This window comes from Anser anser (assembly GCF_964211835.1).
Source record: "Anser anser genome assembly, chromosome: 1".
Lineage (NCBI taxonomy): Eukaryota > Metazoa > Chordata > Aves > Anseriformes > Anatidae > Anser > Anser anser.
In genome coordinates, this window is record NC_139720.1 from 69,094,647 (window position 1) to 69,107,081 (window position 12,435).

Sequence of the window (12,435 nt, forward strand, 5' to 3'; positions counted from 1 at the left end):
AAAGCTATAAATAGGGACATGTGGGAAGACAATTTAGAATTGCTTCTCAATTCTATTCATGTTAATTACAAAGAGTAGGAAATTGCTGTCTTGCTTTTTTTTTTATTCAGAGAGGTATGCAAATCTGAATAATTTCCAAAATGTTTAGGATTGATCATCTGAAATCCTGACACTCCTGCAAATATAGCATGCTTGAGACTTTCAGCTGAAACCAATTTTTTTTTCAACTCCTCAGTGCTTTCAAGCAAACTTTTTTGAAGCCAATAGAATTATGACAGAGTTGGAATGACAAGACTAGGAGAAAAATCTTATGTAAATTTTACATTATACAGTTACCTTGTCATATTTTTGCTACCCATAACCCTTATGTTTTTCAGGTTTTGATACTTTTTAAATAACAATTTCTACATTTGTTTACTACATGACTATGCTTTTTTTTTTTTAATACTGAAAGTTGTATTGTTCTGGCCATTTAGATTGAATATGTGAAAATTAAATGGAGTCTGTATTATTTAAATTTATCTACTTTTTTTTTAAACTCAGTTTTATGCAGACCTTTTGTTTTCTTGATGCTTATGCTGTCCATGCAAAATAATTCTTTTAGCCTTTAGCCCCTTATATTGATTTTGTTAATACAAAAAAAAAAAGAGTTAATCTCATTTTCTGCTTGAGAAATTTAAGTTTTTACTGAATAAACACGGAAAAAAATTAGAAAGGCTCCATCCACTATAGACATTCTCTTCAGGAAAAAGAAAATAGATTTACACGTCTGGATACTAACATGATTTTTCCATATAGATGAAAGTTTCTCATTTATTAGAATTGCTCTAAGTTATGTTTTTAAGTCAATCATGTAATCTATATATACAAATTAAATGACCAATCAATTTTGCTTCAATATGAAGTTGAGATGAACACTTGTATCTGATTTTTTTTCATTAAAAAAAATGAATCACTCGTTCCTGTTAAGACAAAATCTGCTTTAGACAAATATCACTCCACTGAAGCACGTGTGAACAAGAGAATTGTTATCATACCCTACTCAGAGCACAACTCTTAGTTTCTTAAGTTTTGTATTCCTTTGAAGACACAAGCCAGCAAATATCTAACTATTGGTTTATAGTTCACCCTTAGGGGAGGTACTTATGCTGAATTAACCCTTCATTGATTGATAAGATAATTCTTAAGCAATAATTTAACTGAGCTTTTCCTGCCTTTGTCAGCTCTAGTGGTTACCAGTGAAGTGAGTGAGTTATTCTTTGCCCCTTCTCAAGTACTATCACCCAAGTTAGTGTCTGGCAATACTTATAAGCATGTAGCTGGTGTGTTGAAAGGATCTATCAGTTGCATTCTCCTTCAGAGTTGCATTCTCATAATTTATAGCTTGATATATGTCTTAAGGCATCTAGAAAAATGGGAGAAGATGTCACTTGTGGTAACAATGCTAAATTTCTTTTATTTTTCTTTCTTTTAATTTTCTTTTAGAATCAACTTTCCTCTGCAAATAAAGGCTCTTCCAAGGGAAACTATACTGACAATAAAACTCCTTGGAGTAAACAGTGCTTCTAAAAAGACAGAGGTGCTTGCTTGGACATGCTCCCCATTGTATCCAAAAGAGTAAGTTTGCTTTTGTATGGTAGCTTGAGAAAAGACCATTCCTGAGCAGGGTTACACTCAATTTGGGAAGAATACAGAAAGAAAAACACTAATTTCAGATTAGATTACAGTGAACTGATCCTGATGTGCCTGTAAGAGCTCCACCTATAAGCTTTTCAATACCTTCTTTTTGAACTTGGCTTGTGTAACCGTTAAACACAGTAAAATTCCTCAGGCCTGTTGAAAGGTTTTGCTGCACCCATGTTGCAGCTTTACAAATTCCTTCTCAGCACAGCTGCTTGTTCACAATCATGGTGTTTTTTTGTTGTTTTGTTTTTGTTTTCAGTCTGCTTTCCTTTCTTGCTGTCATTCATTCTACTCAGTCAGACAGTGATGACCACAATGATCAGCTTTCCCTCTACTGGCCACTTCAGTTTTCTCCTCTTTTTTAATCTTTTTTTTCTACACATAACACAGTATAACAGTGGTTTAAAGATACTTGTAGGCTTGATTGTCTCTGCAATGATGCATGGACAGAGATCTAAGGTAAACTTTCTAGAGTACCTTTTATATATTTTAGTGGCAGTGAGAAATCTGAATTTAGATCAAGCTGTTATGATGATACTTAATTTTTATTTAGATTCCTTGAGGCATCTGAGTTTAGATCAAGCTATTACAATCATACTTAATTTTTATTTAAACACCGTAACCCTGCATGCCACAGCGTAAGATTCACAACAGCAGACTTGCTGAATGCACAGATGCCTGAGATGGGCAATAGACGAATATGCCCAAGCCCCACAAGTTTCTGCATAAGAATCTGTATCTAAACTATAGCTCTTTCCTCATCTTGAGATATCTTCATCTACTTTTGCACATCATGTCAATCACCATTTAAAAAAAAAAAAACAAACAGAACACCAAAAAAAGAAACTAATTGCATGTATGCATTTACTTGGTATGAAAGACCTTGGATTCCTCTGAACTTCTAGGCTGAGAGGTTTTAAATGCTAGACAATAGGTTGGATGGGGCTAGAGGCTTTTTCCATATTTTCAGGAGAAAATTCAAGATTGCTTGAATTTCTTTTCAGAGAAAGAGAACATTCTTCTATGACTGAATGATTAGAGCTCTTAGCTTGAAGGAAGGAAAGAGACGAATCAAATCTCTGCTCTAAGAACTGCTCAGGCGTTTTATTCAATGACTTTTCATTAGGCTAATCAGAAGACGAGTACATCAGTCATTCTTCCATTTTGTGTGTCTTTTTAAAGAAAATATGCATTGTACTTAATTTGAGTATTTTTACCATTATGATGCTTAGGTTGAAATATGCAGAGGGAATATCTTTGCTGAAAATCTTGAGATTAAATTTTAACTTGTTCTCAGCCCCAGCAAGTTGATGTGTGCTTGGTACATGCAGAGGCAGAACTTTAAGCATGGGAACTTAACTGGGAAACAGTTAGGAATCTCTGGAGGTAAATAGGACATAGAAGAATCCTCTTCTACTAGAGCACCTGTTCTACTACAGCCTTTTTTTTAATTTATTTTTTTCAGCATTTAAGTTCTAAATCAAGGATTGTTGAAATATTTGTTAGTCCTCAGCTCCTTATATTATGTGTTTTGTAATGTATATCTTCAGATCAAACATATTGAATTTCCTTAGGTAGATCTCCAAGTCACACAGACAATTTTAAAACTTCTACTGAAAAATGGCTCCATTATCTCTTAGTACACATAATCAGCACAGTGAAGGGGATGCAGGGTTACTTTCCTTTCATCTGCTGTATGATTGTTCAGATCATTGCTGAAACGACCCTTTAAAGCAAAAATAAAAATTGAGTTGTTGGGTTGGAATAATTTAGGAGTAGCATGTTCAACACCCCCTAATCAGTTAGCTGTGTCATTTACAATTATAGCAATTACTAACACAAAGAAGCCAAAATGCCTTTTCCTCTTTTAGCCAACCACAACTCCACAAAATTATTTGTTCACCATGACTTGAATTGATAGACTGATTTAAAAATAAGGATAGCCCTGAAATTCCTTCTCAAATATGAAACCTGAAAATATCTGAACATTCACCCAGACTGCTTTTCATTTTCCTTGGAAGGTCATAAATATTTTTGGATAGAGTAAAGTAGTTCTCAAAGTTAGCTACGTAGACAGCAGCAGGACTAAAACTGTGAGGTGATTCTTTATAAATAATGCTATCAATGAACAATTAACCAGACTTTGCTCCCCTGCAGCCTGGAATGCAACTGAACTTTAAGACTCGTTTCAGCAGAGTACTTCTGAACTTTAGGTACAACAAAAAGGTCTGTACCTGTAGTGTTATGCTAATGTATCAAGACTACCTTGTATTACTGCAAAGATTACAGTATTAGGGTCTCTAAATGAACAAACTCTGTAAATGTATATAAAAAGATTAAATAAATCTGACCAGGAAACGTCTAACAAAACATTTCTGTCTTGGAAAATACCTCTTTCTCAAATGAATGCTTTTCTTAGAGGTGAATTTATGTTTTTGAAAGAGTTGTAACAGATCCTCAGGTCTAGGATTTAATTTACAGGGGAAAGGACAGAAATAGGCTCTTTGAAGTAGCCAGTAGCCCTGAGGTATTTACCTGGGTCATCAAGCATCCTTGTTCAAATCCTTGTTCCAGTTGGTCACTGAGCCATTGTTCTTAGGATCAGGAAAGATAAGGACAGAGAGCATCTATTCAGATGCTTTTAAAATACCTTTCTTTCCTTCCTTCCTTCCTTGATACCTATTTTCTCTCAAAAATGGCTATTTTCATTGTATAGTGTCTTCAATCATTCATACTTTAATTCTTTATATTTAGTCTGAACTGAAGATTAAGAAAAACTGAATTTATTTTAGCTATTAATGTATGCAAGTTCCTTTCATCTCTGGCTAGAAGCAGAGAAAGCTTCTCATGTTTTTGGGCAGGACCAGGTCTCTTCCAAACCAAGCCATTCTATGTCAAAGTCCCTTTACAGATCAATGTATAAGAGAGATATACTAGCTGATGGATAGAGAGTAGCCACTATACAATTTGTCAAACATGTGTTAGTATTTCTTCTAATCAGCCTTGTATGTTTCTGCACATTTCTCTGTAATTCTTTACAAAACTGACATCCTGCGAATTTTCTCCAGTCTTTGCCTAGGTGTGGTTGCCTACATTAAAATTATTGCTCATAAACTTCTTTTGTTTTGTATGTTAGGTTTTGGGGCACAAAATTAGAAAGAATTAAGAACACAGCCTCAAATTTGTTTTAATCTGGAGTAATCTGATAATTTTCCAGTTGCAATATTCACTGTCTTCAGATTTATGGGAGTTAATCAAGCTAGAAAATCTGTGGAGTGAAGATATGTTCCTTGTAAATGTCTGTAGGACATATAACATTTCTTTGCAAAGGAAAATTATATCTCTAATGTGAGTTTTCTAGAATGTTGTAGTACATGTAATTAGAATTGTTATTTCATGATATCATTCCAGTGCAGAATTAACACTTCTTAGGCCATAAAATATGATTCTTTTTAGCACAGCAGCTTTGGATTTCCTTTAAATTTACCTCTGAATTTCTGAGGTTTATTATGTCAGGTTTGGAGATAATTGCATTGTTTTTGCACCATATTTTGTCCTCTTTTTCCTGGTATATCTTGTCTAAACAGTCACACCAGTCTAACGTTATATACATTTTGTGAATGAACACAGTAACAATGATGATGGCTTCTGACTTGTCCAGTTGGTGAGCCTCCATATTCACATTTCTTATCTTTATCAACTGTCCTTAAATCAATAAGGTGCTTGATGATGTTCCTGTATCAAGAAATCTTAGTTTCAAGAGTCAGTTCAAAAGTGTTTGCAAACCAGAGTGCCAATTTTCCATTCCTTCATGTCAGAAAAATGTGTTTGTCTCTTGGGCTGAATAGTTTAGCAATCTAGAGCTAATTAACAAATCAGGAATCCATCATATGGGTCAATTTGGGAGCTGTAATGTCTCTCACAGTGCCCATTGCTCTGAGTTCATTGATTCTAACAACATGATTTATTTTGCACTGGTATTTCCAAATCAGAACAGGCAACAAAATTTTCCTCTTGCTGGGTGTGGTGAATGAGGTCTCCCATGTGAATTTAGGACACCAGGTTGAATTTTTAAGATGGAGTGGCTTGTGTTGTCCTTCCATTGCAGTGTCCTCTTCTTCTGTGATAAGATTGGCAGTTTATTTTAGCTCCTGTTGGAAACAAGAGCTGGGAATCTGTAATTCCAGGGGTTTCTACCTGCCCTGGTTTTGTGTGAGAATATAAATAAATAAATGGCAGCAGACACAAGGCAGCACTTGTTTATTCACCTTCTTATGGGCCTTATGCTGAAGAGAATTTTTCCAGTTTCTACATGGAAACCATCACCCATGACTGTGATCACTTTACAAAGATCAGTATTACTGTCCTCACTTTGTAGATGAGAAAACTGTTAGGAAAAATGGGGAGCGACCTGCCTGAGATCATCAGTCCAAAACAGCAGAGAGAGGAATCTGTTCAGAAAAGATTATGGCTATAATGCTCATGATGCTGGCTCCTTCATTTTCTGAACGGATCCTACACACTCTGCTGCCTCTTTTCCTTTTTCTAAATGTAATGTAACTTTCATTCACCCATGAGGCTATTTGTTATTGTTCTGTTTTTGTGTCCAAAAGAAGAGCATTATCTGTGTTGTGCATATAGTTCCCCAAAGATTGCTAGGGAAAGCTGCACCTGAAAATATATCATATTTCAGTAGTCAATGTCTCTTCACACATTTTAAAAATACTGCCTGTGTTTATTGACTCGCCTTGGTCTAAAGAGTGATTTATAACTTTAGTTATTCGCTTATTTGTAGACATAAATTAGGGTATTTTGTATAGAGGTATAAATATCTTTTTTTAAAACTAGTTCACTTTTTTCTTAGGAGATAGTACCTCCATACTGTTTCAGTGGTCTTTGGTTTTACTCATAGTCCTCTCATCTGCTTTAACATATGAGCATTCTTAGTCTTTCTGCTTTTGAAATTCTGAGCATTCTTGGTCCTTCTGCTTCTGAAAGCATTCTGCTTTCTTTGGTGCTTCTCTGGGACTGGAGAAGTCCACCTACCAATTGTTCCTTACTTTCCAGGACAGTCTTTAGCCACGACTGTACTCGGTACAAATGAGCTGTAATAATGAGTTCAGGAAATGTCTCAATTAAACACACATACAGTGCCTCTGAGGTCTGTTGTACTTCTTGTATTTGCTTATACAGATTTTCAGGTTACCCAGGAAAAAAAAATCTACCGTCTATATTCTTCTTTAAAGCCCCCTATGGTTTTAGAGCATGGTATAAAAGTGATTAGCAATAAAGAGAAGTCAAAAGGATAATTTAGTCTTCATGTTCATTCAGTTCTCAGCTACTCCTTTCCCTGCTAACTTAAGGGGTAATTAGTTCGAATTATCATGTAAACTTCTGTCCACAAGGGACTGGTTGAAGAGATGTGACTCCATCCACAAGGGGATGGTCAAAGAGATGTGACTCCAGTTAAGCATCACAGAAAACAGCTTTGAACCACCATTGATCACTTCCACATTCACATCGGCTGAGTGTGAAAAACTTCATATCACAAACTGTTTTTCCCCAAGTGGTATCTTCTTCGCATCACAGTTCTTTTTCCTGCCTCTCTTTGCCTGCAAATATGCCTGCCTACAGCTGCAGAAGAAACTAGAAAATGGCTTTGTCTTTAATCCTCTCGAGCTGTATTTCACAATAAAATGTTTGCACTTATGACATCAATAGGTTCAGAAGTGAAAACCAAAAATTAGTCCTAAGTTAGTTTTGCACCAAGTGTTGAATCACAAAAATGACTTTGCAGGAGTCCCCTGTTTCTTCTTCAGATGACTTTGCAAAAATTTATTTTAGTATGCAATTCAAAAATGTACTTTTTTCCAGCAATGATTCAGACTCATGCTGGGATCAGAAAGTCCATCTGAGTTCTCTTTTTCCTCTAACATCCTCATCTCTGGTAAAAAGCTGTTTACTCAAAACTCATCTACCTGGCTGTGTTTTTGTTAGAGTTGGCAGAAGACAGTCTAGCCCATTCTCTCACAGTTTCATTGACTGAGCAGTGCTTGGAATAATACTAATAAAATTTGCCAGTAAAAGAAGAGATGTTCAACGTATCAAAATTCTGAATTTATCCTAACTGACCATTAAGATGTAGACAAATTAGAAGGTAAATCTGGTGTACTATATAGTATCCAGGTACTGCATTCTTAATTTGAGTGGATTAGTTATCATTAGAATTTACACCTGAACTTTCTGATTTTATTCAGGTTTTCTGGAATGAATTGTGTTGACCTGCCAAATTGTGTTGTTTTTCTTATTTGCAGACTATATGTATGCCTGTTTCTGATAGGGCTTTATCGTGCACGTAGTGCTCAGATAGGTACTTCAGACCATAATCTTTCATTTGTCCAAAAAACAAATGTGCATGTGGTAAAAACCTTCCCATTCAAATTCCTTCCAGATTGTTGAAGGCTGAAGCTGTACTCCTACTTCCCTTCCATTTACACATTCTGACTTGATAAAAACAGCAGAATTCATTCTGGTCGCAGTAGATTGTCATGAGTTTCTTCTTTCTGTGGAATTAAATGTATGCTGCCCTCCACTCCCTCCACCTTATATAGTATGTTGACACTTCACAGTCTCTACCGTATTTGTTCCCAAAATGAAATACTGAGATAGGAATATGGTGTTATCCTCATTTTATACCTAGCTTCAACGACAACCCCTGTCACGCAGGAAGTCAATGGTAAAGTACAGAGCTGATCTGGAATTTCTCATCAGCTTGATCTGTGCCACAATCCCTGCAACTAAATAGATAGCATTATGGCAGACAGGCCACCAGTGTACAACCACTACTGATCTTGACCAGATTTGTACTAACCACATAAAGATGAAAGGTTTGTTATCCTTTCACTTGTCCTTTAAGCTGTCCAGTTCTATATTTTTAGATGTGATTTCAATAAACCCAGTTCACCTCCAGTACTGAGGCAGTATTTCTGTCTGTGTCCAGGCGGCTCATCCATGGAACTGTGCTTCTTAGCATGAAGTTGGACAGCATACTTCCAGCATCAATGATTACCCCAGGCATCTGCAGTACTGATATACCAACTTCAGTAACGTTGCAGGTAAGAAAATGAAAAAGCTAAGAAAAGTTTTTTTCCAACAAACTGAAAAAAAAAAAAAGACCACGCAAATTAGAAATCCTATTTCTACTATAGCTGCTCAGAGAGGGCATGTTAATCTTAGTGGATGAAAATTATAATGCTGCACAGTGGCAAATATGTATGATAATTTGTATATAGAATGACACCTCTGAGAGCTACGGAAGATTTTCATGCAATAATTTTTTATTAATATAATTTTGGTTCCAAAAATACTTTTGACAAAAATTGCTGACTAGTTACATGACTTGCAGATGGCTTTTCAAATCTGAACTTTAGTTCTGGATACTACTGAACTGTGTGCATTTATAAGTGTAAAATACAGCTTGCAATTAGTGTGAAGGAGCTGTAAAGGAAGCATCTACAAGCAAATTGTCAACAAATGGCAGTAGAGCTCTCTCTCCATGACTATATGTTGAGAACCCACAAACTCTGGCAGAATGGTGCTCCCAGTACTGAAAATGCGTTAGGTCTGCCTGGTAGTTTTGTCACCTTTCCAAGTTAAATTAGCAAGTGGATACTTTGAGGGCAAAGCCAATTGCTTTCTGTATTAAAAAGCTGAAATGACTATTAGCAAATGACGTGTAAAAGAACAGATAATACAGATAAATTCATCTGGTCTAAAAATACCCTATTTTTAATAGACAAGCAAATGGGGATTTTCTAGTCTGAGGAGTTCGGGCCAAGAAGATGACTTAGAACAGCTCTTTCTCTTAATAATAAAGGAAGTCCAGACAGTAAATGGCTACTCAGCTATCATCTTTCTCTGCTGAAAGGAACGGGAAAGGAGGGTCTCTCATTTCCCCATCCCCTTCTCAGTTATTGCCATATAAGTGACAGTATCGTGATTTGTGAACATACTGGAAATACTGCCATAAAGATTGCTTTTCTGATGTGGCCAACATGACACTTACATTTTGTAGGGAAAAACTTTGTTAGCCTTTAAACGAGTGATGCATATCTAATGTATATACATACAGAAAATATATAGATAAGAGATTATGATGTGAGAAAACCAAAATGGGATGTGCAAATTGAACTGGATTTTAAGGAACAACCTACATTTTCAGATTACCGTGACCTCAAGATTCATAATTTTGGTGGAATGTTTTCTTTCTCTGTATCTTAAAAACATTTTCCTAAATTTTTGATGCCCATGTGAAAGTGCAAAGAATGAAATATTGGTAGATACTATACAACATATATGAAATAGAGCATCAGGAACTGATATCAGAAATCTGATTCCCATCTCTTAAGCTGTTAAACTGCATATCAGAGGTTTTTTTTTTTTTTTGAAAAAAAGAAAAAATCTAATGGATGCTTTTCATTTAAGACCTATCTCATTAAAAAGCAGGAGAGGGAGGGAGGAAGGAAAAAACAACTTCAGCCTTGAGTACATGTAGTTCTAATAAAATTGAAATACAGTGGATTAAATTCTCTCAAGAATGTCAGAGACAAAGCTCCCACTGATTTTCGTGGGCTGGGTATATCACCAACTTCTCTAAGTAAAGTATTACTTGCAGTGAACCTCCTCAGAGAGTTACCTCCTCTTCTGTCATATTTTGTGTGCTTCCTGTACAAATCCAGGATGACATTTATTAACAGATGTATCTGAGAATACATATCGCTAAGAGGGCTTCTGTCTTTTTTGTCTTTTTTTTTTTTTTTTAATAAAGATTGACTTTCCAGAAACTAATTTGGAGTTCATTAAACCTGAACCTGAAGAGAAAAAGGATGGTCTTGAAGAGCCAACCAAAGAGTGCCTGAAGCATATTGCAAGACTTTCACAGGCACAGTCTCTCTTGCTGTAAGTTGTACCCAACTAGTTCTGCTGAATCTTTGCTTGAAGTACTTATTCTATTGATCACAATTAAATGAGTCCACTTCTTTAAAAACATTTTTTTCTCTAAAGGAGCATAATATGATTGATTTGAGAAGTAGCACCTCTAAATGAGAGAATAGATCACAGCAAAGCCTAAATAAGCCCCTGGAAGTGGCAGTGTACTTTAGTGTTTTAGAAAAGGGTTGTTTTTACCTCTCTATCATTATATCTTTTCATGTCTTTGAGGGGAGAAACCAATTTTTGATTCAAAAGATAAGATTTTCAAGTGATGTGATAAGTCTATGACAGTATTAGAATGAAAATCTTTAGACTCAATGAAAATCAGTATTCCCTATTGATAATTTACTCAGACTAATAAGCTATAGTAATAGCATATAATCATTAAAACAACCCGTATTAGGTTCTTTTTAAACAAGGAAAGAAGTATGCAAAGTTTAGCTTTAAACAGAATACAAATAAAGACAAAGTGAAACAAAATGCGCTGTATATATTGAGGAAGATAAGTATGCTCAGGTTACATAAGCAATTAGGATTATGTACTATATAAAATAATTTTAGATATAATCGAAGTGGCATTAGGAACATAAATAGTTATGGAAAGTCATTACACCAGTCACAGTTAATTATTTAAATTAATCTTTCATCAAAGTTCGAAAGATACATTAGTTTTGCAATAACTAAATAACTTAAAGCCAGTCTAGCTCTCTGTGTGATATATCTGCTAAGAAGGCTTTTCTATACTGATTTCCTTTTTTTTTAATTAAAAAAAAAAGTGAATTTAATGTTTGCTTCATCTTTTAAAAAGACAGAATATAATGTAAAGTTATTTTTATTACTCATGGGGTCTGTGATCTTTATTTCTAATATGAATGGGAGGACGGTATTTTATCACAAATGGCCACTGTGCTAGGGCACCGGCAAGTTGTCTGCATGATTCCCACCTGCAAAAGGTGCTCTAGAAATGATATGGGGTACTTCAAGTCAATGCATCTGACCTCTGTTTGTAGTAAAATGGTGGCTTCTGTGAGAAGAAATAAGATCATTAAGCATTTAGCTAAGCATGGAGAAATCTGTCAGCAAAGAGCCAATGTGGCTTCTGTAAACAGAAACCTGCCTCACCAACCTGTTGCTGATATTCTAGAAGGTTGTAAGAAGGTGCATGGATTTGGGGGATTTGGTGAACATAAAGTATTTGGATGTTCAAGACACTTTGGTGAGGTTCCACATCAGATTGTTAATGAAAGTGTTCATGGGTATAGAGTAAAACTGGTTAAAGACAAAGTCTGGACATTTAATGGTGGCTTTTCAGAATGGAGTAATCAGCAGTAGAGTCCCTCTGTACTCAAGGTTGGGACCAATTTTATTCAGTATCTCCATCGATGATGTGGAGAAGGAAGTGTATGGTGAAATCTCCAACTCTGCAGATGGTACTAAGCTCTGCCAGATAGAAGCTGTGTCATGGAGGAGACATCCAAAAGGACCTTACAAAAATAAGCAGGCAAATATATGGCAAGTGAGTTTCAGCGTGGGTAAATTTAAAAGGATATATTTAAGGAAAAATTATCTAAGACATCTGTACATGATGCTGAATTCAAAACCTGCAGCTACAACACAGAAAATACATCTTTGAATTACTGCTGATATTTCCCTGAACTCATGAGTACAATGTGCAGAAGCAATCAAAAACACCAACAAAATACTAGGTGTCATCAAGAAGGGTGTAGAGGAGAAGCCAATGTATGTCATTTCACTGCTGTC

At 35.5% G+C, this 12,435-nt stretch overlaps 1 protein-coding gene across 6 annotated transcripts in view; it reads left to right on the plus strand.

Annotated features, from left to right (window-relative positions):
- The window catches only part of PIK3C2G (phosphatidylinositol-4-phosphate 3-kinase catalytic subunit type 2 gamma), a 323,563-nt gene that overhangs the window by 181,128 nt on the left and 130,000 nt on the right, over window positions 1-12,435 (plus strand). For all 6 annotated transcript variants that reach the window (XM_083808728.1, XM_083808727.1, XM_083808726.1 and 3 more), the window contains 3 exons: window positions 1,486-1,617; window positions 8,684-8,798; window positions 10,511-10,641. In XM_083808728.1, coding sequence (XP_083664854.1) covers window positions 1,486-1,617; window positions 8,684-8,798; window positions 10,511-10,641 — 378 coding nt within the window. The remainder of the gene's footprint in view (window positions 1-1,485; window positions 1,618-8,683; window positions 8,799-10,510; window positions 10,642-12,435) is intronic.